This window comes from Capra hircus, chromosome 5 (assembly GCF_001704415.2).
Source record: "Capra hircus breed San Clemente chromosome 5, ASM170441v1, whole genome shotgun sequence".
In the NCBI taxonomy this organism is placed as follows: domain Eukaryota; kingdom Metazoa; phylum Chordata; class Mammalia; order Artiodactyla; family Bovidae; genus Capra; species Capra hircus.
In genome coordinates, this window is record NC_030812.1 from 46,830,366 (window position 1) to 46,856,517 (window position 26,152).

The window sequence follows — 26,152 nt, forward strand, 5'->3', positions numbered from 1 at the left end:
ACTGGAAAACTACAAATCAAGATTCCTCATGGATACAAAGCCAAAAGTTCTTAACAAAAAATTATGGAAGAAAAATGTCAGCTCTCATATGATTAGATTCTGAATCAATCCTCAGGCAATAAAAAGAAAACCAAATCTATCCCTCATAGGTAAAAAGGTACTATTTTTCTGTTATTACCTACCGCTGTTATAAAAAATATTTCTCCATTGCAGAGTCGAGTACCACTTTCAAAGTCATGCTTATTTTTAGCAAAACCAGGAGTACCACCATTAAAGTCTTCACCACTAGCTCTTAATTCATTATTTTGTTGACTGTTGAAGGTATTTTCAGGGAGTAACTCTGAGAGATATGCATTCTTGGTACAACAAATTTTATCACCAACTCCAAATTCAAGTCTATTCTGATGGTTTCTGAGATAGAAAATAAGAATACAGTATGAGAATTTGGAAAACCACAATTTCATTGTCTTTATGCACTGACTCCCACTCAGATCTGATCCAATTCTCAAAATAATTTCCACAGACTCTTTATATCACTTTTGTTCTCCAAAGGTCACCAAGAAATGAGGAGGCTCCCACGGTTGTGGTCTGATTACCTACACTCACTGCAGCACCTCAAACTCAACGACATTTCCTAGCTGACTTTTTTCAAGCTAGAAATTTTGGCATAAAGGCTGATGTCTGTCTTTCCCTTCACATTCCAAAAGTTACCAAAAATCTTATCGACTCTACCTTTTAAATTCATCCTCTCCTCTTCAATCTGTTATCACTACTCCAATTCAAGTCTCACACATTTATACATATTTCTAGTATAATAATTATGACACTATATCAGAATAATAGCAGCAAATTGGTGAGTGCTTTAGGCATGTTATTTCATTTCATCCTTACTACAACTTTATGAGGGAGATTCTAAGTAAGTATGCGCTTACATACATGGAAGGGTGAAACTGCCTGCTCAAGACTGAGACCCAGACTCGATGGCCCCAATCATGTGCTTTTTAACCCTTTGTTGGGGTACCTATCATGGTATTTTCTGTCTTCCCTCAATAGACAAGGAGATCCTCTAGTAACTTACACATTTCTGGATTCTCTACACTTAATAAATGGTATTATTATTATTAAGTGAAAGTCGCTCAGCTGTGTCCAACTCTTTGTGATCCCATGGGGTCGCTACGAGTCGGACACGACTGAGCAATTTCACTTTCCCTTTTCACTTTCATGCGTTGGAGAAGGAAATGGCAACCCACTCCAGTGTTCTTGCCTGGAGAATCCCAGGGCCGGGGGAGCCTGGTGGGCTGCTGTCTATGGGGTCGCACAGAGTCAGACACGACTGAAGCGACTTAGCAGCAGCAGCAGGATTAACACAATCCATGGAATTCTCAAGGCCAGAATACTGGAGTGGGTAGCCTTTCCCTTCTCCAGGAGATCTTCCCAACCCAGGAATCAAACTGGGGTCTCCTGCATTGCAGGTGGATTCTTTACCAGCTGAGCCACAAGGGAAGCCCTGTTGATACATGCAAGAGAAGTTATGTAGCCTGTCCTACGTGTGAACAGCATGGCTTTTCTATTCGCTTATTTCCCTGACAGATGTTCACCTAAGGTGCTCTCTGCAGGCATCCTGTTGCTAAGGTTCCTGAATACATTCCACACATATCTAATTTGAAAAATTGCCATAAATTCTCAAAGCTCAGTCTGCAGAGGCTAGAAGTAGGAAACCACAAGGACAATTTTATTCCTTATTTTTCTCATTACGCTGATTACCAAAAATTCCTAAGGATCTATATCATACTTAATTGAAGAAATCAGCTGACTTAACAATGGAGAATAAAGATTTTTAAATATGCAACTACAATGATAAACAAACAAAAGTACAGTGAATCCAGGAAGCACTGTCCTTACTTGATTAGACGTCCTGTGTAGTGTTTGCAACAGCAGGCGTTGATCACGTCACAGTCCTGCCTACAACACAGGAAAATGCAAGGGTCACTTTAATGGAATCTCTTTCACATAGATTTCTATTACCAACAATTATGATATATGGGGTTCTATCAAAAGTTTCCAGAACTTTCCTCAGGAAAAGGAATTTGGTAATTTTGACTTAAATATAAACGTATTTCTTCCATTCAGATTTCCTATTAGTTACCAAATATAATATTTGGTAGAAAGAGCCCTCTTTAGGGAATTCTCTGGTGGTCCAGTGGTTGGGACTCAGTACTCTCACTGCCATGGGCCTGGGTTCTATCCCTAGTCAGGGATTTAATATCCCACAAACTGTGCAGTGTGACCAATAAATGAATGAACGTATGAATGAACAGCCCTCTTTAAAAGCTGCCTTCTGCTGGGTCTACCAAAGAAGTACCTCAAAATAAGACAGGATTCACAGTGATGAACTACTAGAGTCTCCCATTTCAACAGCATCTAGATTAATAACGTATGAAATTTAAAAGTTCCACTTTTAAAAACAATAAAATATTGTAAATGCTTTACCTTCTAAAGGCAATAAATTGTGATGTTTTCACATCTTCTAGGTCCTTTTCTTGGAGTAAAGTACTAACTGCAGAATATAAATCTGATAATTCAAGAGGAAAAGGTTAACACAGAAAAGCACTGAATTATAACACTGTTTCAATCAGTCAGTTCAGTCCCTGAGTTGTGTCTGACTCTTTGTGACCCCATGGACTGCAGTACACCAGGCCTCCCTGTCCATCACCAACTCCCGGAGCTTACTCAAACTCATGTCCATTGAGTCAGTAATGCAATCCAATCATCTTATCCTCTGTCGTCCCCTTCTCCTCCCACCTTCAATCTTTCCCAGCATCAGGGTCTTTTCCAGTGAGTCAGTTCTTCACATCAGGTGGCCAAAGTATTACAGTTTCAGCTTCAGCATCAGTCCTTCCAATGAATATTCAGGACTGATCTCCTTTAGGATGGACTGGTTGGATCTCCTTGCAGTCCAAGGGACTAAAGAGTCTTCTTCAACACCACAGTTCAAAAGCATCAATTCTTCAGCACTCAGCTTTCTTTATAGTCCAACTCTCACATCCATACATGACTACTGGAAAAACCATAGCTTTGACTAGACGGACCTTTGTTGGCAAAGTAATGTTTCTGCTTTTTAATATGCTGTCTAGGTTGGTCATAACTTTTCTTCCAAGGAGCAAGCGTCTTTGAATTTCATGACTGCACTCACCATCTACAGTGATTTTGGAGCCCAAGAAAATAAAATCTGTCACTGTTTCCATTGTTTCCCCATCTATTTGCCATGAAGTGATGGGACCAGATGCCATGATCTTAGTTTTCTGAATGTTGAATTTTAAGCCAACTTTCTCACTCTCCTCTTTCACTTTCATCAAGAGGCTCTTTAGCTCTTCTTCGCTTTCTGCCATAAGGGTGGTGTCATCTGCATATCTGAGGTTACTGATATTTCTCCTAGCAATCTTGATTCCAGCTTGTGCTTCATCCAGCCCGCATTTTGAATGATGTACTCTGCATACAAGTTAAATAAGCAGGGTGACAATATACAGCCTTGACGTACTCCTTTCCCTATTTGGAACCAGTCTGTAGTTTCATGTCCAGTTCTAACTGTTACTTCTTGACTTGCATACAGATTTCTCAGGAGGCAGGTTAGGTGGTCTGGTATTCCCATCTCTTTAAGAATTTTCCATAATTTGTTATGAGGTTGGATGGCATCACCAACTTGATGGACATGGGTTTGGGTGAACTCCAGGATTTGGTGATGGACAGGGAGTCCTGGCGTGCTGAGATTCATGGGGTCGCAAAGAGTTGGACATGACTTAGTGACTGAACTGAACTGTACACAGTCAAAAGCTTTGACATAGTCAATGAAGCAGGAGTAGATGTTTTTCTGGAACTCTCTTGCTTTTTTGATGATCTGGCAGATGTTGGCAATTTGATCTCTGGTTCCTCTGCCTTCACTAAATCCAGCTTGAACATTTGGATGTTCACGCCTCACATACTGTTGAAGCCTTGCTTTGAGAATTTTGAGCATTACTTTGCTAGTGTGTGAGATGAGTGCAACTGTGCAGTAGTTTGAACATTTTTTGGCCTTGCCCTTTTGTAGGACTGGAATGAAAACTGACCTTTTTCAGTCTTGTGGCCAGTGCTAACTTTTCCAAATTTGCTGGCATATTCAGTGCAACACTTTCACAGCATCATGTTTTAGGATTTGAAACGGCTCAACTGGAATTCCACTGCTTCCACTAGCTTTGTTCGCAGTGACGCTTCCTAAGGCCCACTTGACTTCACATTCCAGGATGTCTGGTTCTAGGTGAGTGACCACACCATTATGGTTATCTGGGTCATGAAGATCTTTTTTGTATAGTTCTTCCGTGTATTCTTGCCACCACTTGTTAATATCTTCTGCTTCTGTTAGGTCCATACCATTTCTGTCCTTTATTGTGCCCATCTTTGCATGAAATGTTCCCTTGGTATCTATAATTTTCTTGAAGAGATTTCTAGTCTTTCCCATTCTATTGTCTTCCTCTATTTCTTTGCATTGATCACTGACGAAGGCTTTCTTATCTCTCCTTGCAATTCTTTGGAACTCTGCATCCAAATGGGTATATCTTTCCTTTTCTCCTTTACCTTTTGCTTCTCTTTCCTCAGCTATTTGTAAGGCCTCCTCAGACAACCATTTTGCCTTTTTGCATTTCTTTTTCTTGGGGATGGTCTTGATCACTGCCTCCTGTACAATGTCATGAAACTCCGTCCATAGTTCACTGGGCACTCTGTCTATCAGAACTAATCCCTTGAATCTAGTTCTCACTTCCATGGTATAATTGTAAGGGATTTGATTTAGGTCATACCTGAATGGTCTAGTGGTTTTCCCTACTTTCTTCCATGTAAGTCTGAATTTGCCAATAAGGAATTCATGATCTGAGCCACAGTCAGCTCCCGGTCTTGTTTTTGCTGACTGTATAGAGCTTCTCCATCTTTGGCTGCAAAGAATATAATCAATCTGATTTCAGTATTGACCATCTGGTGATGTCCACATGTAGAATCTTCTCTTGTGTTGTTGGAAGATGGTGTTTACTATGACCAGAGCATTTTCTTGGCAAAACTGTTAGCCTTTGACCTGCTTCATTTTGTACTCCAAGGTCAAATTTGCCTGTTATTACAGGTATCTCTTGACTTCTGACTTTTGCATTCCAGTCTCCTATAATGAAAAGGACATCTTTTTTGGGTGTTAGTTCTAGGAGGTCATCATAGAATCATTCCTGGTTGGGGCATAGACTTGAATGGCTTGCCTTGGAAACAAACAGAGATCATTCTGTTGTTTTTGAGACTGCATTCAAGTACTACATTTCGGACTCTTTGGTTGACTATGAGGGCTATTCTATTTCTTCCAAGGAATTCTTGCCCACAGTAGTAGATATAATGGTCATTTGACTTAAATTCACCCATTCCAGTCCATTTTAGTTCGCTGATTCCTAAAATGTCAATGTTCACTTTTGCCATCTCCTATTTAACCACTTCCAATTTGCTTTGATTCACGGACCTAACATTCCAGAGTACTATGCAATATTGCTCTTTATAGCATTGGACTTTACTTCTATCACCAGTCACATCCACAACTGGGTATTGTTTTTGCTTTGGCTCCATCCCTTCATTCTTTCTGGAGTTATTTCTCCACTGATCTCCAGTAGCATATTGGACACCCACCAACCTGGGGAGTTCCTCTTTCAGTGTCCTATCTTTTTGCCTTTTCATACTGTTCATGGGGTTCTCCAGGCAAGAATACTGAAGTGGTTTGCCATTCCCTTTTCCAGTGGACCACATTTTGTCAGAATTCTCCACCCTTGTCCGTCTTGGGCTGCCCTACACGGCACGGCTCACAGTTTCATTGAGTTAGACAAGTCTGTGGTCCATGTGATCAGTTTGATTAGTTTTCTATGAGTGTGGTTTTCATTCTGTCTGCCCTCTGGTGGGTACGAATAACAGGCTTATGGAAGCTTCCTGATGGGAGAGACTGACTGAGGGGAAACTAATTCAGAATTCCTGCTAAGGGGTCTCATCAAACAGGATACAGGTTCACCACAGGAGCATCAACCTTATTTGCTTCATCAGCCAGAAGAAAAGAAACCAGAATGAAGGCATGTCTTCCAGCCATTCTTTCTCAGCCACTAGCCCAGATAGCTCCTAATTTGTAGTATCATCACTGCATATTTATTGATGGTTTCTAGGACAAAATATGTAACAATTACTAATGTACGACTTCTGTTTTAAGCTCTGGTGGCACTAGTGGTCATCAGTTGTAGTTTGAGAATCTATATGCTTTGCATCTGTGATTTCATCTTTAATTTAATCACTACAATATGCATATAATGCATGTATTATTATACCCAGAGCTGACATTTAGCTGATACAGACCTGTATAAAATAGGGAGATGTTTTTATAATATCTAGACTAGAAAACAGCTACTCCCCAAACACCACAAAGCCCTCCCTCAAACCCCACCCATGTCTTTGCCTCCTCCAGAATCCCCAGATCTCCCCATGATTCAACAACTAATATAGGTTAACCCTGACACAGGAGGGGCATCTATTCCAATAGTGACCAGACTCTGCCAGCTATTAAATAGTTTAACTCTCACCACTGATTACATCCTTGCTACGAAAGTGAAACTGAGGCCCTTGAAAGTAAAATAAGTTTTCCAACAGGGTAGGGTGGCCAGCCTCCCTCTTTTAGCACTCAGATCACTGACAGTGATAACGTCCACTTACAACTTGTCCTTCCTCACAGCCTGAGAAGCTGGCTTCCTCTCATCTCTCTTAGCAATGTTACAAATCAGGGAACATTTCTCAAGAAAGGGACAAGATATAAAATTGGGGAAAAAACACCTCAGGCTTTTAGGTCTTTCCCTCATAGATAAATCAAAAGGGAATGAGAAAGCCCAGTACTTGTAAGCCTTGCTCTAGGAAAACCGAATTAGTTGCTCACGGAGCCCTTCATTTTTCATATGAAGAAAGGGTTATCAGTAAAACATGGCCAACACTCAGCTCACCTCCAGCCAAGCCCTGCTTGCAAAGGTTTCACACGTACAGAATCATGCTATTCTGCTCCCTGATTTGTTCACTCTCCCTACATCTTCCAAATCAATATACACACTGTATTTCCTTGATTCTAAGATATGCATTTTTTCTCATTTTAACATCACTGGAATTCCAGCCCAGCTACGAAGCCTGTCTCAGGGCTTTGTATCTTGCAATAATGGGAATAACTGGGTAATTTATTAAGAAATACTTATTACTTAAGTGTTAAGTAATAATACTTAATTATTCATGAAAAAGTACTATATGCCTCTCTAAGGAGTATTTATTCAATTCTCTTAAAGAAGAGACTCATTTTCCAGCTGAAGTTTATAATTAAGAGATAATTAAGATAGAGAAACAGCATCAGCTAAGCTCTGCTACCATTCTGAAACTTTTTTAAGTACATTCTCATTAATGTAAAGAATGGGTGCCAGAAATAAAACTAAACTTATTTCAGGTAGATCTAAATGGAACAGCAGAGAAAGAAAGTTCTTAACCATAGCTGTCTCATTTTCTTCAATTGTACTAATATCTACTATGAACTAAGCTCTGGTGAGGATAAACATTATCTTAATTATTCACTGCTGCTGCTGCTGCTAAGTTGCTTCAGTCGTGTCCGACGCTGTGCGACCCCACAGTTGGCCTCCTACCAGGCTCCTCTGTCCTGGGATTCTCCAGGCAAGAACACTGGAGTGGGTTGCCATTTCCTTCTCCAATGCGTGAAAGTGAAAAGTGAAAGTGAAGTCGCTCAGTTGTGTCCAACTCTTAGCGACCTCATGGACTGCAGCCTACCAGGCTCCTTCGCCCATGGGATTTTCCAGGCAATTATTCACAACATGTGGAATAAAAAACAAGCCAAAAAACAATACACAGCTTATAATCCAATTTATATAAAACTAAATTGGTCTGTGTATGCATGGCAACACACTCCACTATTCTTGCCAGGAGAATCCATGGACAGGGCAGCCTGGCAGGCTACAGTCCATAGGGTTGCACAGAGTCAGACATGACTGAAGTGACTTAGCATGTACACATGGATATAATCAAGTTTTATAAAGATAAACACCAAGCTCTTCCTATGGATGTAACTTTTATGGGAGTTGACTCTGGGGAAGAGGAGTGGGAATGATTAAAGGAAATATTAATTTTTATTTCAAACACTTCTGTATCAGTTGACTTCTGTTAAGGAATATAAATGATTTCTATAATTAAAAAAAAAAAACCATCAGCAAAAACACATACATAGAATCCCATTATTACATGATCTCATTTAAAAAAAGAATACTGTAACATGTGAATGAACACTAACCCAAGGGAACTAAGATGGGACACACACAGAAGAGGAGAGGCTTACATACAAAGTTGGATGTCAATTAATGTCACATGCCGAGTGAAACCTGCTAAGTAAGAAGCACATAATTTGAAGAACTGTGGCAACTACAAGAAATTCTCAATAATAACCATTTACATCTTCGCCAATTCAATTTTGAGTAAACCACTACACTATTTTTAAAAGCTTGCTAAGCAAGTTTATAATATAAAGATTCAAAGGCATAATGTATTTAAATAAATTCATTTGGAGTAATAACTTAATATCTATTATTTACAAAAAAATAACATTTACATGATCCAACCAGTCCATCCTAAAGGAAATCAGTCCTAAATGTTCATTGGAAGGACAGATGTTGAAGCTGAAACTCCAATACTTTGGCCACCTGATGTGAAGACCTGACTCCCTGGAAAAGACCCTGATGCTGGGAAAGATTGAGGGCAGGAGAAGAAGGTGATGACAGAGGATGAGACGGTTGGATGGCATCACCGACTCAATGGACATGAGTCTGAGTAAACTCCAGGAGTTGGTGATAGACAGGGAGGCCTGGCGTGCTGCAGTCCATGGGGTCGAAAAGAGTCGGATACAAAGAGTTGGACTGAACTGATTTACAAAAAAATAACATTTACATAGCTCCTCAAAACTGACAAATGCCCTCAACTTTCACAACTGTTCCATACTGTCACTGTGACCCCCATTTTACCAATGGTGGAGTGACGAGACACGACTCATACACACAGAGAGAAGAGTCCCTTGTCCCATGCATTTTCTCAATCCTGTCATACTGTTATCGTAATAGTCCTAATTAGAAGTGACGTTTGTCCACTTTATTAGAAACAGAACTGTTAGGAACTCAGCTTAGCAACAGTTTGACAGCCATCACTTTTATTTCACAAATGTCCTCAAAACAACAAATGTTTCCAATTGCTGTTAAAAAAAAAAGCTTCATTCATTAAGAATAAACTTGCGATTACCGGGGCTCTTGCTTTATTGTAAACTAATCATCTGCGGCCCTGGGTCAGGAAGATCCCCTGGAGGAGGAAATGGCAACCCACTCCAGTATTCTTGCCTAGAGAATCCCATGGGCAGAGAAGCCTGGCAGGCTACAGTCCACAGGGTCACAAAGAGTCAGACATGACTGAGTAACTGAGCACAGCAAACTAATAATCTACATCCACTTATTTACTCAACAAATATTTACTAAGTCCTTTAGTATGCATGAGCTTACTTCTTTACAAAATTCAAAAGTAATCTGCTTTTGATGATTAATAAATTTATTAAATTAATACATTAAATAAATTTATTTTCAGTGCCTAATGTTTTACTAGCAATATTTATATTACTATCAAATAAAATTACAAGTAGTTATTTAATAACTGAATTATAAAACTGAAATATTTAACCCTATAAACATAAAAGTTTATACTTACAAGACTGATGGTTACTTTTTGAGGACTGAGAACTGGCATCTTCTTCTGGGAGTCTGACAAAAATAAATGATTTATCTTGTACTGAGACAGGGAATGTCAGATTATCAGAGATATTCAGCTCTGCATCAAATGTTGGAAACTGGCGTCTTGAGATTCTTAAATAAAGATAGAATAATACACCAAGAACCTTAGCATCCAAAAATGTCTTCACATACAAGCAGAGATAATGTCATTATAATAATATCTGTGAATAAGTCATAAACAGGGTGAAAAGGCCACCCATACATGCATTATAAATACTAAATGAGTTTCAAAACAGACTTAGCCAAGACCACAATGCTACATTTATCCATCAGTCCCCTATTCCTAGCACATTTAAAGTATTAGAAAAAAATTACCAAGCAACATTCTGAGAACTTGATCTACTTTTCTCCAAACCACAAAAGAACCACACAAGGTAGGTATTATCCTCATTTCATAGATAAAGCAGCGTGATGCTTAGTTAACTACAGTGGGGATGTCTAAGACCACAGAGGTAGAAAGCAGAAGAGCTAGGATGGAAATTTGGACCCAATGGGCTCCATATTTCTGTTTACATTAATTTAGACTCTTCAGGGGCTTTTCCATACATATACATCACACTCCTTCTTTTCTCCTTCCTTCTATTATATATCATACCTATGGGCTCATCTTCTCAACTGAACCAAGTATCCACATCTTCTCTTTGCTTCTGTTCCCTTCTCAATCATTTTTTATTCTTATACACCTCAATATTAGCAAGCCATAACAGAAAACATAGTAAGGGCCAGAGGCATTAGAGTCCCTCCTTGGCTATCCATTAGAAAACTGACTCCCCGTAAAGATCAACCTCAGCCTAGCTATCAAAGGTCTAGAACCCTACTGTGTGTCATCTTCAACCCTTCCCAAAATGGTGGAAAGAGAAGAAAGGAGAGAAGGCTGGCCCTGCTATACTATCTCAGGTTTAATTTGGGGTGCTGAGAATCACCATGGATTTCCTGTTCTGCTTCTGACCCAGGACACGTAACACTTCTATCTCTGTTCATGGTATCACTGGGACTAATCTGTCATTAATGACAGGGTGCTGATGACCAAGAGGAAAGAGGAAATGATGAAAGGAGACAGCCCAAAAGATACTGAAAAAGTTACTAAAAGGAATTCCTAAGTTTCAGAGAAAATTGAGTTCTAAGACATCTAATGTGCTTTGTATTCTCCCAGACTTCTAGACTTTACAATAACCAATCATCTACCAATATTCCAAAACTGAGGCTGCCTTTATGTAGGGGCAGAAGAGTGATAGGTAAAGAATATTACACCTCAACTACATTATTTTTCTTGTTGTCTCAATATGAATCTATATCATCTACACTACTCCTATCCATTCTTTCTCTTCCTCTCTGTTCTCTCCAGGGTAGACAGGGACAGGGAGATGGTTTTTGCTGACATCCAAGCAAGAAAATGTTTAGACAACAAAAACAGCATCTTGTAGTCTAATGTAATATCCTGTCCTGCTGAATATCTGAACCAGATAGCTGCAAAGACCTCCATATAAGCTATCAAGTTTTCAATCTATCATTTAAAAAATTAGGAACTCTTCTGACAGAAAACAAATCATCATAAAGAAAGTACTCTTTAAAAAAAAAAAAAGGAGTTCTTTGAGCAAAATCTACCTTTCAATTTAATTCTACATTAATTAGTAAGTCATTTTTGGTCCTCTAGTACAGTCAAAAATCTAGTTCCAGATCCTAAGCCCCAGATGGATACATACCAGGTCCAATGGCAGGACAGAGGTCCAAAAAATGTTGTGCAAAGAAGACCTAAGACAATGAAGTTTCAAGCTAAATTTGTGATCATAGCAACAGTTCAGGACCCATGCTGTATTTTTACACCAATCAACTATCATCCTCTGCCATTCAGTTGATTGCCCCATGATCCCAAGAATTTCCTAAGCAATGGCTAGTAATAAAGTAGAACTGAAAATAATGCCATGCAGATACAGAAATAAAGGATGCACTACAGCCAATAAAAGGGAAATGAAACCTGGAAAAAAATTATAAAAAACACCAAACATAGAGAAAAATAGCACCTTGAAAGAGTCAGAAACAAAGATAAATTGTGGCCCACAGAATAAAACAGTTTCTTAATATTCTGTAGCCCCATCACATCTATTACAGAGGATCACTCTAAAGGCTTATGCAAAGATTACAGGAACAGAAGGATTCTTTCCTACTCTTAAAGTCATATGTCACAGGTACCACCAGGATTCATCAAGGAGTAAAACATCTTTCTATGCTTTGGGCTCTCCCCTTATAAAAATTATAGGGAATGTATTCCCCAGTTGGCCCTTGAACTCTAATGAACTCATTTCCAATTCTCTGTTCCACTTGGGTTTATTCTGATATCTAAGCTTGATGCAATTTTATTTCACAAATATATTTTTAAAATTAAGAAAACATATTTATTCTTAAACTTCAACAACAATTTATGTTGTGCCAATAATGAAAAATATTAATTTTGCTTTTCTAACTGTGGGACAAAAGATATACATATACTGAAGGATAGAAAAGTTTTGCTAAAAGAGTATAGTAAACACACTGCACCGAATCACCTTAATTCAAAAGCCTGTATTTTTCCTTTATTTCCAATACAACAGAAAGAAAACGCAGAATTTTAGCCATAATATACCTTGTAGCATTGTCCACAATTAGTTCAGATTCTGCTCTATGGTTTGTCTTTAGTTCAATAGCACAATTCCTTGATTTAAGAGTTTCAAAAAGATCTTTCAGCAAGTTACCAGGTTCAATGCTGGGTAACTGTCTAACATCACCTGAAGAGGGGGAAAGGTTGATACAGTCAGTAGGTTTTAAGTAACTAGGATCTTGAAATTTAGAAATTACTTTTATTTCTCCCTACTGATAAATGCTATAAAGACTTACTCTGAGAAAAAAAGAAAAAAAAATCTTTGTTTAAAATTTCTTAAGAATATTAAGTCTTCAAAAATATTCAACAACAAAAGCCATTCCAATTAAACAATATAAAGTATAAAAACAGTGATAACATGGTAAGGTAAAATGTGAATCGAACTTTTTTCATGTTTACAGATATGTGTTGGGGTATATATTTTCACCAACATGTACAGAAAAAAACAGGTCTCAGGTATCTATAATTTAGTCATTTATTCAACCCTGCTCCATGTCTTTCTAAACATGGAAAAATCTATGGCCTCAAATAAAATTAACATTAAAATGTGAAATAAATCCAGTGCATTTGATAATAGATAAATTTCAGTAATGTAATGATAATGTTCTGCTCTATTACACATCTTTTTACTTTAAACAAACAAGCAAATCCTAGAGAAAAGAGAAACTATTTTCTGGGAAACTGAGAGAATGCTTTAACTATTAATGGAATCAACTGCTTATACAATATTCTCAAATACCTTAAACAATTACTTATAAATATATTGATTCTCTCATTGCAATTTTATTTTCTCCTCCATTAAATCATATAGTCTACACATCAGTACTACCCAATAGAATCTAACTAAATCTCATCAGAGTTGGAAAGGACTTAAGCTAGTGAGGTTTCATTTGCACTATTAGCTTAAAATCATAAAATTACTTTTAAGTGGTCTATCGTTCAGACTTATTATTATTTCCAAATGATCTACATCCTGATTTACTCTGAGTCTGTGACAATTTTACTATTTTAATAGTCATCATTTAGGTAATTACTGTAACCCCTCACAACTTTATTTCATTCACAACCTAGCTTGCTAATAATTAACCAAAACAAGAAGCCACTGAGCTGATGGAGGTGGTCAAATTGAACTCAGTGTGCCTTCAGTGTGGGCTCTGAGAAATGCCTTCTCGCCTGTAGGATATGGATATTAAAACACTGAAATGGTATAAACAAGCTACTGTGTGTGTGTGGTGGGTGTATGCATGCTCAGTCGTGTCCGACTCTTTTTACGACCCTATGGACAGTAGCCTGCCAGACTCCTCTGTCTATGGGATTTTCCAGGCAAGAATACCAGAGTGGGTTGCCATTTCCTTGTCCAGGGGATCTTCCCAACCCAGGGATTGAACCCATGTCTCTGGTGAGACTCCTACACTGGCAGGTGGATTCTTTACCAATGAACCACCTGGAAAACCCCAGAACAACCTACTAATCACAATGATTTGAACCAAACAATTAGGATTCCAACAATATTTTAACTTACCAAGGACAATAAGTTTAGAAAGTTTGGAGTGCTCACACAATAAATTTAAAACCGACTTGAAGATTGCTACAGAGACCAAACTCCCTTCATCCACAACCAGAACTCTAACCGAAGAAAATTTCCACGGCCTGTTCTTGGTCTTTATTTTTTCCTTCCATAAATAGAAACTATAATTGACCTACAAGCAAAGTATGACATTTCTAAATTCAGGTTAAAAAATTCACCAAAAAAAAAAAAAATCAAAAAATTTTAACATGATCTTTTAAAATAAAACTCTTAAATGGGGAAGGGATGGGGAGGATATAGGTACAAAAACATGGGGGAAAAGATGAAAGAAATAGAGAAGACCAAAGTTATAGAATGGAAAGATAGAGGAAATAGTTCAAAAAAATTGCTTCCTAATACTCACTAGGAAGCACTTAATGTGTTTAATTCAACAAACAGCACTCTTCCACCACCAGAGTCCCAACGGTTTTCTTACCACTCCTGACCAGACTGAGCTCCCTGTTCTTTTCAACCTCAATCAAACCTTCTCTTGGCCTTCTGAGATAGCCCAAACACTTAAGCCTCACTCTTCTCGCAACTAGAATACTCCATTCTGGAAATAAAGTGCTGCCTGCCTGAATTAACTATAAAAATATTATTTTTTCTTCAAGTACTTCCTCAACACTGAAAAACTACCACCACTACAACCAACAAGACAACTAAAAAAAAAAAAAAAACCTATTACAGAGGTAAAAATATTTACTATTAAAAAAAATTTACAACCAGAGAATGTAAAATATTTTGGTGTATATCATTCAAAAAATGTTTCTATGTTGTTTATATATATATGTGCAATGTATGTGTGTGTGTGTGTGTGTATGTGTGTGTGTGTGTGTGTGTGTGTGTGTGTGTGTGTGTGTGTATGCTCATTGTCACTAAAAAATTACTTGCATTATCTGCTGGTACCCCTAGCCCAAGAATGATAAATAAATGATATAACAACCACCTCAGGGCTCTCCTGAGCCTAAATATAGCTTCAGAAATGTCCTCCCAGCATTCCAACCCAATATTAAGATACTACTAATTGATCAGAGTTGGAACATAAGATGAAATTCAGTAACGATCCTTCTCTGGCCTCCCCTCTTCTAGGAGGTCATAAACTGATCAGAAGATTCTCCCACCAATGAGCTACATTGAACTCCTCTAGCACTGTGCTCACTCATGTGATAAATGTAATCCACAAGTCATTTCTGAGATGGCGTGTGGGTCTACAAAGGGATCTTCTTGACCCAGGGATCACAACCGGGTCTCCTGCATTGCAGGTGGATTCTTTACCATCTGAGCCAGCAGGGAATCCCCTGATTCTAGGCAGCCTTCCTCAGAACTGCTTTCTTCATTTCATTCTTTTGCCTGGGAACCTAAATGACTCCCCCGTAATGAAGTCCAGGCTTGTTTGTTAGGTGTTCAAAGTCTGTAGTAAATAAGGGAATCACCGCACAGTGGAAAGAGTAGCAAGCTGGGAGGTTACACATGTGAATCCCAGGGAGAGCTCTGCCCTTGGTTAAGTTTGGGGCCAACTGTTTAACACCCTCAAATTTCTACTGGCTCTTCTGTAAAATGCAGATAACATCATCTTCCCACTTTACTCCTTTGTCAAGGACTTTATGAAACAAGAAAACACAAACTTTAAAGCTCAAATTCCCAGTATAAACCAAGTGCAATTTCCATTATTTTATACACACTTCATTCCATTCAACAAAGTCCCCTCAAAATCTCTACACCCACTTGATGATTTACCTCAATGCCTCTGGGAAGGCCTTTCCCTTAAATAAAACCTTCTTCTTACCTGAGCTTCATCATCCATTAGACTCCAATTCTTTTTTCCTTCAGAAATCTTCCAAGGACTAAGTTCCTTGATCTATAAAATGCCAGGTCAGGGCTAAAGGAAACTCTCCAACTCTTTATAACTTTGAAACTTCACAACTCTCAACTACAGTCACAGCTATTTTTTTCAAGCATCTTAATTCATTTGAAATGCTGATTATGCAACTGCTATTTGCCAGGCACTGTTGTAGGCAGAGGAGATAAAGCACTAAACCAGATGACCCAAGTTTTTTCACTTTTACAGAGCTTTCATTCCACAAAATGTGGACTCTGACGTGTTTGTAACCAGTCCCAGTGAGAAAGGGGGCCATATGCCAGAATCAAAACCAACTACAGCATTAAGCATACACTTTAGTTGACTTTTTTTTTCATAATAAGACTTTCTTAAAGAAGGAAGCAGCGCAGTGATAGCATGAACACCTACTTCCCTGTAAACAGTAACAGTTTATAGACTGGCTGTTTGAGTCGCATTGAGTTAAATCAGCGGTCTCCACCCTTTTTGGCACCAGGGACTGTTTTCATGGAAGACAATTTTTTCATGGACAGATGACAATTTTTTCATGGACAGATGGGGGCAGGAGGAGGTTGTGATGGTTTCAAGATGATCCAAGATTCAAGGGCATTACATTTACCTCACACTTTACTTCTAATCGAATGCTGTGGCTAACCAGATAGGAGGTACCAGTCCATGGCCTAGAGGTTGGGGAATCTCTGATCTAATGATTAGCTACCACAAGGCAAGGGTCTAGAAAACATTCTATAAATGCCCACTAATTGTTTTCAGGAAGAAATGAAAAATTAAATCATTAAGTCCGTCTTTAAATGTTTTACGTAGAGAAAAAATGTAAAAGGTTTTACCTGACAAAGTGTATAAGCGTTAAAACCAGTTTTCTGTCTCAGTAAGCCAGCTGCTTTCCCTGTAGGTGCCGTAAGTAAAACTTCTATAGCCTTGTCCTGTTTCTGCTGACTTTGCTCGGTGAAGGTGATCCATTCTTCTGGTACATTCCAGTCTTGTTCAAAATCTTCACAAGCTTTTTTCACTTCTCTTTCTTCCAACAACTCTATATGCTTAAAAAGCTGGCTAACAATTGTGGTCTTCCCACAGCCACCTTTCCCACTTATGACTGTCACAGCATTGGAGCAAATCATGTCCAGAGCAGTCATCTGGTCTTGATCCAGCTGACCCTCACTCATTTCTGCATTCACTTCATTTTCACTATCATCCCAAATATGGTCACCGCTGTCTTGCGTGTCCAAAATATCCACAAGATCTTCTAATCTTGTTTCATTGGGTTTACTTTTATTCAGCGTATCTTCACTTCCTGAATTCTCAGGTCTTGGGGTGGGAATAGATGCAAGCACCTTTTTGACATCGACCTGTAATTGCCATGGGGGCCTGGTCATCAAGTCACAGACTGAAGAGGCAATGCCTCTCTCAGCCTGGTAAAGGTCATAAAGAAAGACACAGCCCTTCTCATACGTCACGACACCAATATCCTTCAAGAACTTCAGAGACTGCCAAGCATCGTGAAAAGACATGAGGTCTGATAGTTGAAAAGTTAAGTCAGCTTCTTCAACACACGTGTGCCCCTGCTCTCTACATATCTGCTTCAGTTGAGAATATATTATTAATGCATTCTTCTCCAAATCCGTCATCAACTGGAAAAGAGACTTGCATTGACTAAACGACGTCCAACTTGCTTCACATCGCAAAAGCTTCAGTTCTCTGTAGGTTATCTTTAAGAAAATAAAGGTCATGTGGTTTTATAAGAGTGATAAAGACTGATAACTATTATGAGAATTACAGTGAAAACTATGCCATTTATTAATAATTTCTAAGTTCCAGAAGACATGTGTTTCAATGAAACTTGGAGGAGAAAAACTGTGTACCTGACACATCACTATTTTTTAAATTAATTTTACTGTGATTAGAGATCTATATAATGCTCTAATTAAAATTATATTTTCTCAAAGCAATACATATACAGTTTTAAAAGTCAAATAACACTAAAAGCCTTATCACAAAACATATGAATCCCTTGACTTACCCTTTCCATGACTTCTAAAGGCAACACCTCCAACACTTTTAGCTATTTCTTCCAAAATTTATCTCTCTTCTACATATTGTTTATACTATTCTTTAATTTTTTAAAAAAAATTAGATAATTCGTGTTAACTCCTTACTTTGGAAAGTCTTTCTTCATGGAACTTGCTCTTTTATACTATCACCTAAACACACACTTCTCCCATCTTTGAAAAAGTTACAGTACCATTTTGAAAACTGATTTTGGTTAAATCAGTATAAATGGGATCCAAGATTGAGTGACATAATGTGCTGTGATTACATAAATTTTGTATGGAACTCTTGTGTGTACTGTGGAGTTAATGACTGCCTCGTTTTCCTGACTTGTTTAGTTCTCCGTGTGCCTATCAACAATTCTGCCCAAACTCTACTGAAAAGGTGTAGAACTTCCTTCATCATGACCCACTCAGTAGGTCATCTACTAGCTCCATGAGGTATAGAACTTCCTTCATCATGACCCACTCAGCAGGTCATCTACTAGCTCCATGAGGTGTAGAACTTCCTTCATCATGACCCACTCAGTAGGTCATCTACTAGCTCCATGAGGTGTAGAACCTCCTTCATCATGACCCACTCAGTAGGTCATCTACTAGCTCCATTTTTTTTTTCATGGAGACATCACCCCTGGAGCCCTCCATACAACTTACGAGCTGAAATGTGTACCCCACAAAATTCATATGTTGAAATTCTAACACCCAGAACCCTGAATGTGACCATATTTGGAGACAGGGTCTTTAAAAAGATAATTAAGTTAAAATGAGACATGGGATAGGCCCTAATCCAAGATGACAGGTGTCTTTATAAGAAGACTTTAGGACCCAGACAAGCACAGAGGAAAGGTGGTGTGAAGACACAGAAGATAGCTGCTCATGAGCTAAGGAGAGAGGCCTCAGAAGAAACCAACCCTGCTAACATCTTGATTGGATTTGGATTTACAGACTCCAGAACTATGAGAAAATAGAAGTTCTGTGGTTTACACCACCCAGTCTATGCTACTTGTTACAGCAGTCCTAGCAAACGAACATAAAACCTCAATAAAAATCTTTACTCTGGGTGGTGGTTTACATGCTGAACAGGGGACTCCAAGCCTCCTTTTCCCACCTGAGCCGCAGAAGGTTCACTGCTCTGCCTTTGTCCTGAATAAATATAGATAATAGTGCTCCAGGGTCTTTTTTTTCTTCCGAGCATATTGAAATCATAGTCATTTTACAGAGGGAATAAATTCATTATTCCAGTATTTCTCAAGAGGGATGGAATCTGTAAACATTCTTGGGAAACCCACGACTTATATCAGAATCTTTAAACTGTATTTTCATTTGGAAAACCAAGTACTGATAACCAAAACTCATAACCAAGTACTGATTTAAGTGCCACATTTGGTTTTCAACACCTCTGGAGCTTCACAGTATCGCTTTACTACTCCTGGCATCTAATAACAAAAACATAAGTGCCAAAGAAATTGTAAATAACATTATTGTGCCAAAGAAAAAAATAAAATGACATCACGATGTACCATATGAATAATGAAGGCTTTTGAAAGTTCAAATAAGAAAGTGAGGAATTGTGCTACATAGCAGAATGGACTTGCCAAACTCTTTTAAGAACTTGGGTCTTCAGTGAGATCTATACTCAAGGTGCAACAGCAATTTAGTTACCAAAAAAGTCATGAAATTAAATTATGTAACTAAAGTACTGATGATATGAATATCATTTATTTTGTTATTTTGTTTTCCTTTGAAAATTTATTGTATAAGAGGATAGGTATAAAAAGTTTATATTTAGTTGTAACACTGAAAGGAGAATACATCAACATTGAGGTCATACAAATTTCTTTCCTTTGAAGAAGATGTAAAATTGTCAAGTTTGAGATATCCTTGTATAAGATTACAAAAAGCTAAGCAAAAGTCTTACTTACTTTACGAAATCCAAGTTTCCATGGCTGTGTACCTAAAATCTCTTCTATCTCTTCCAACACCTCTATAGAATTTGAGGTTATGAGCTGTTTGAAGTGTCGGGGCAGAAGAACTGGAAGGAATTCCATTATTTTTGGAAACTGCAAAGCTCTCATCACCATTTTAAATGGAACTACAGGATATCAGAAAAGAACAAATCCAAGCTAACAAATGAGCTCATAAAACAACTGATTTGATGGACTTTCTCATTTAGCACAACTAGTTAAAGAAATTCCAATCAAAGAGAGAGTAACACATTTACTTTAAGCAGGAGAAAACTGATTGTATTATAACAAATGTTTTTGTACCAAGATGGCTTTCCTTGTGTTTAACATCAAAATTTATGTTCTTCAAATGCTTAGATAACTACCTCTTAGACTTTTGTTTCCTCCTACTTGCAACAGAATAAAATTTCCCACTAAATGATATATAGATAAATTCAAAGCTAAGCATTAAAAACTATTTACATATTAAACTTTATAATCTTTTTTCTTATTATAGTCATGATTCTTTCATCCTGGAAGTCATTCAATGATGTACTTACTGCCAAATTCATTTGATAGAATTAAGAAATAAAACATTCCATATATATGAATGTCCAGATAACAAACCATATTTAAAAGTTATTTTAAATCATTTTGAACTGAAATCTTTCCAAAATGGATTGTTCTTTTCCTGCCTTTCTTCTCCGCCTTTTTAAACAGAATAATCGACAACTGAACTTTTTCTGAACAACTCAAGGTAATCCTATGGACACAAAAGTGAGAGAGAGACACCTAGAATCACACTTTTAGAGCAAGACAGTAACTGAAAGGTATTTAAAGATCATCTCACCCCACGTTAGTCACTCAGTCGTGTCCAACTTTTTGTGACCCCATGGACTGTACCCCACCGGGTTCCTCTGTCCATGAACTCTCCAGGCAAGAATACTGGAGTGGGTTGCCATTTCCTTCTCCCATCTCACCCCGTTTCTTCAGATTATAGATGAGAAACCAGCAATGTTAATAACATACTCCAAAAGCAATACAAATACATTTTCATCAAACCCGATTTTAAAAAAGAATACTATAGTAGGGTACTGTAGTGGTGATATTTAAAACATACTAGTCATCCAGTATCTCAATTACACTAAAACTCCATGATAAAATCACTTACATGTGAATTCCAGAGGAAGCAGCATCTCATGACCCAGTGATGACTCTTGTGTTTTCTGCGTAGACTGTTTTTGACTATTCCCTTCAATTTCCTCTTGCCATGTTCTTAAGTTTTCCATAAGATTTTCAAAATTGAGGTCTTTATACCTTGATTTATTATTTAACCATGTAAAAAACTTAATTCTTTGCTCACTGGAGACATTACACTCTTTAAGAAAGAGGGAACAGATGTGGATTTGATTTGGTGGGGACATATCTGACTGTAAAAAGTAAGATGGAAATCCTTGAGCCCGATAGTTCCTTGATCCTACTGGTTTTACCTGTACCTTCACTCGCCACCAAGCATCAGTTAATGGAAAACGTCCAAACACGTCACATTTCTCCTGAGTGTTTTCATCAAACACAGAAACTTAAAAAAAAAAAAAAAGGAAATGTTAATTTAGGATAATTTAAAATCTTTCCCAATGTTTTGTCAACTTCACTACTCTCTTTAATCCCGGGACAGTTCCCTGTACAGGTGTCTATTGCAGTGTCTATATTCCACTTACCTGTTTATCTGTCTTCCTCTACTACACTGTTGGAAAAGGACATGGCAACCCACTGCAGTATTCTTGCCTAGAGAATCCTGTGGACAGCGGAGCCTGGTGGGCTGCTGTCCATGGGGTTGCACAGAGTTGGACATGACTGAAGCTACTTAGCATGCATGCATGCATTGGAGAAGGAAATGGCAACCCACTCCAGTGTTCTTGCCTGGAGAATCCCAGGGATGGAGGAGCCTGGTGGGCTGCCGTCTGTGGGGTCCCACAGAGTCGGACACAACTGAAGCGACTTAGCAGCAGCAGCTACTACACTGTAAGCTTTCTAGAATAAGATAATGTCTTATTTGTCATTGTATTCCAGGAGGGAGGCCTGGTACCTGGCAAGTCTGTTGTTCCTCTCCTAAAAGAGGTTCCCTCTCTGCTACTCTGATCTCAGCCAATACTGACCTCCAAGGAGTATCTAAAAAAAATGTCAGGGTCAAAAAGACACATGTACCCCAGTGTTCACTGCAGCACTGTTTACAATAGCTAGAACATGGAAGCAACCTAGATGTCCATCGACAGATGAATGGATAACGAAGCTGTGGTACATTACATATATACAATGGAACACTACTCAGCCGTAAAAAGGAACGCATTTGAGTCAGTTCTAATGAGATGGATGAAGTTAGAGCCTATTTTCCAGAGTGAAGTCAGAAAGAGAAAAATAAATATCATATACTGATGCATATATGTGGAATCTAAAAAGATGGTACTCATGAATTTATTTTCAGGGTAGCAATGGAGAACCAGACATAGAGAACAGACCTATAGACATGTGGGCAGGGGAGGAGGAAGAGTATGAGATGTATGGAGAGAGTAACAAGGAAACTTACAATACCATATGTAAAATAGATAGCTAGTGGGAATTTGCTGTGTGGCTCAAACAGGACTCTGTGACAACCTGGAAGCGTGGGATCCAGAGGGAAACGAGAGGGAGGTTCGGGAGGGAGGAGATATGGGTGTACCTATGGCTGATTCTTGTAGATGTATGACAGAAAACCACAAAATTCTGTACAGCAATTATCCTCCAATCAAAAAAAAAAAAGTCAAGGTCCCTCCTACCAGTATTTGCAAAAGCTGTTGCACCTGCCTTAAATATTTTCTTCCTTACTGTTTACATTTACTACAGAACTCAGATTAACTGTCACTTCCTCAGAAAACCTTCCCTGAATCTCATAAATATAACCTCATGGCACTTCATACAATTTCTATTAAGCACTGATATTATAGTTACTTCCCAGGTGGTGCTAGTGGTAAAGAACCTGCCTGCCAATGCAAGAGACACAGGAGACAATGGTTCAATCCCTGGATCATGGGGAAGATCCCCTGGAGGATGGCGTGGCAACCCACTCCAGTATTCTTGCCTGGAGAATCCCATGGACAGAGGTGTCCGGTGGGCTATAATCCATAGGGTTGCAAAGAGTCGGACATGACTGAAGCGACTTAGCACACATAGCATACACAGCTGCAATTATTTGTAGAATATCTGTTTAATGCACTTAGAGGGGAAGCTCCATTAAGACAGCAACCTCATCATCTAATCTCTCCAGGGTACCCCAACAACAAACTTATCTTGCTTGGAACACCTTAGCCAGTCGCTAACACTTGCAGGATGAATAACTAAACCCTCCACAAAAACTTAAAACATTTTCTGTCTAAACTTGTGCTGCCTACTCACCTGTGACTATTTAATTAAAATTAAAACTTTAGATTCAGCTCCTCTGGTGCACTAGCTGCATTTGAAGTTTTCAATAACCACTCATGGCTAGCAGCTATTGTATAGGACAGTGCGAATATACAGCAATCCCATCACAGAAAATTCTACTGGACAGCAACTGGTCTGAACATTCAAACATTCTTAAACATCAGTCACCAGGAACACACAATAGGTGTAATTCTTAGGACAGGAAACTAGACAAGATAAATACAGATCACAAGATTAACAGGTTAATGAGTCAACAGTGCTTGTGGTGTTTCACGTGTATGTGTGTTTAAGCAGCTGAACAGCAACCACATATTCGACTCCAGGAAAGAAATAGTTAAAAGCCCTGATTCGGGGTGTTAATACTGGCTGGACACCCACTGTTTCCTTGTTTATAAAACTACCTCAAAAAGTTGTGAACATTAATGAGATTCACGTGAAGCCCAAGCTTAACATAAAGTATTTGCTCAAGTCTCTGCTATTATTGTTATTTTATTCTAAACAGGACGAAGCACTTAGGCGATTCCAAAGGAAGTCTGTTAGCAGCGATGGAGTGCAGTACTTTGGAGGAGGCCATAATAGAAACAATTCATTAATCCGCCGATCCCACCCCCGGGGAGCGAGTTATTTCCTCACCACGGAGCAGCCCAGGGAGGCTACCAGCATTTATGCCCCCACTGCAAAGCTCCTCTGCGTCTAGAAACACCGTGTCTTCGTCCTCCTCCGCGTCCTCCCTTAAATATTCGTCTTCCTCCTCCACCATGTCCTTGGGTGGGAGCAGTGGTCCCTGCAGCTCCAGCAAGGGCTGACTCGACAAGGCCATAGTCCATTGTCCCAAGCTCAACCCCAATTCCGGAAAACGCCGGGCTGCGAGACGCCCAAGGTCAGCCAATCAGCTCCGCGACTGTAGGACCTTCGGCTTCCCGGGGGTGGGCGAAATGTGTGACTTGAGTTAACCGTATGGAGATGGATGGCAACTAAACTTGTGGTGATGATCATGCTTTAGTATACACAGACACTGGGCTATAATGCTGTACGCCTGAAACTTGTTTTAAAAGATAAAGGCCATGCGCTTTCACAAATGTACCTCCTCCCCCGGAAGCTAGTTTGCGCGAAGCTCCGCCTCAAGTTCCCAGTGGAGGGAACGGGATAGGATGGAACGCCGAAATTCTGAGGGGGCGGGGCCGGGGCGGGGCCGGGAGAGTGCCCCGCCCCCGCTGCACAGTCAAACTCCCGGCTCCGCCTGGTGCTGGGAGGAAACTAGCTGGTTGGGCCGCGGCATAAATAGCGCCTGCAGAGCCGCTAACTCGCCGCGTCTCCTGCCTGGAGAGAAACTCGAGGGAAGGTCAATCTACTGAACCTAAGGTGAAGGTGAAGTCGCTCAGTCGTGTCCGACTCTTTGCCTCCCCATGGACTGTAGCCTACCAGGCTCCTCCGTCCAGGGGATTCTCCAGGCAAGAATACTGGATTGGGTTGCCATTTCCTTCTCCAGAGGATCTTCCCGACCCAGGGATCGAACCCAGGTCTCCCGCATTGGGGGCAGACGCTTTAACCTCTGAGCCACCAAGGAAGCCTAAAGAGCTAGGAAAAGCAAGCCCTCCCCAACGACTCGAAAACAAAAATCCAAATGCCCTTCCGCCAACACCCAAAGCTCAAAGCCGTGAATCTCCAGCCAGGAGACCCGCCTAGGCGTGACTGCTTTGGGCCTCTTGTTTTTTATTCAGAAGTTGAATTTGTAAGATCAAAGGCACTTTATTCAAGGTACAGATCTCTAGGCCTCATTCCATACCCACTGTATCGGGATCTAGGGCTGGGACCCAGGATTCTTTTTAACGCACGTCTTAAGTTGTTCGTTTTGATGCTCAGCCAGATTTGGAAAGCAGTGGATTCAATAACTTTCACAATGCTCCTCATTTCCTCTGTGAGTATACCCTGGCCTCCCAAACTTTAGGCTGAGCTGCCATCTGCTAGTGCGTGCTAAGTCGCTTCAGTGGTGCTGACTCTGTGCGACCCTAAGGACTGTACTCCAAGCAAGAATACTGGAGTGGACTGCCATGCCCGCCTCCAGGGGATCTTCCTGACCCAGGAATCGAAACTGCATTGCAGGCAGATTCTTTACCGCTGAGCTACCGGGGAAGCCTCACAGTGGAGCAAAAGAAGTTATAGCCCAGGGTATAGACAAGAATAGGGCAAGGCAAGTAGAAGAGAAAGAGGTGATTTAAAAGTTATTCTGGAGCCATGGTTCCCATATGTTTGAAAGTCATGGTACTTTTTGAGGAACAGCATAAAATATACGATTACATTACTATTTTGATACTATTATAAAATTACTCAATAGTAAACCTAAAGTAAGCATACATTATTTGCTAAATCCAAAAGCATCTTATTGTATAGATTCTAATATAGATAAATCACTGCCCCTACCAAAGTTTTTAATTTATAGGACCATACACATGAAACTAACACAGCTTTGTAAATCAAATATGCTTTATACTTCAATAAGGTTATTTTGTTCTTTAAAAAAAACTTATGGGAGAAAATGCTAGAATTGATTTTCTTTTCCTTTGGGTACAAGTGTCAACTTTTGTTGCTTTTAGAAACATACTCTGTTGCATCAGTGTTTCCAAGGATGTCTGTATGAGGCTGAATGCCTTCCTTAACACTCAGGATAGCTACACCACAACATGGAATCTGTCCTGACAAACGTTTTACCACTCATCTTTTTGTTGCTAAATCCGGTGGATACAGTGCTGCC

At 39.3% G+C, this 26,152-nt stretch overlaps 1 protein-coding gene across 2 annotated transcripts in view; it reads right to left on the reverse strand.

Annotated features, from left to right (window-relative positions):
• HELB (DNA helicase B) overlaps positions 1-24,245 on the reverse strand; it is a 41,140-nt gene extending 16,895 nt beyond the window's left edge. For both annotated transcript variants that reach the window (XM_018047977.1, XM_005680213.3), the window contains exons 1-10: positions 24,034-24,245; positions 21,116-21,523; positions 19,924-20,093; positions 16,784-17,662; positions 14,057-14,234; positions 12,520-12,661; positions 9,817-9,971; positions 2,491-2,572; positions 1,903-1,962; positions 183-411 (exon numbers count right to left, since the gene is read on the reverse strand). In XM_018047977.1, coding sequence (XP_017903466.1) covers positions 183-411; positions 1,903-1,962; positions 2,491-2,572; positions 9,817-9,971; positions 12,520-12,661; positions 14,057-14,234; positions 16,784-17,662; positions 19,924-20,093; positions 21,116-21,523; positions 24,034-24,220 — 2,490 coding nt within the window. In that variant the 5' untranslated portion in view covers positions 24,221-24,245. The remainder of the gene's footprint in view (positions 1-182; positions 412-1,902; positions 1,963-2,490; positions 2,573-9,816; positions 9,972-12,519; positions 12,662-14,056; positions 14,235-16,783; positions 17,663-19,923; positions 20,094-21,115; positions 21,524-24,033) is intronic.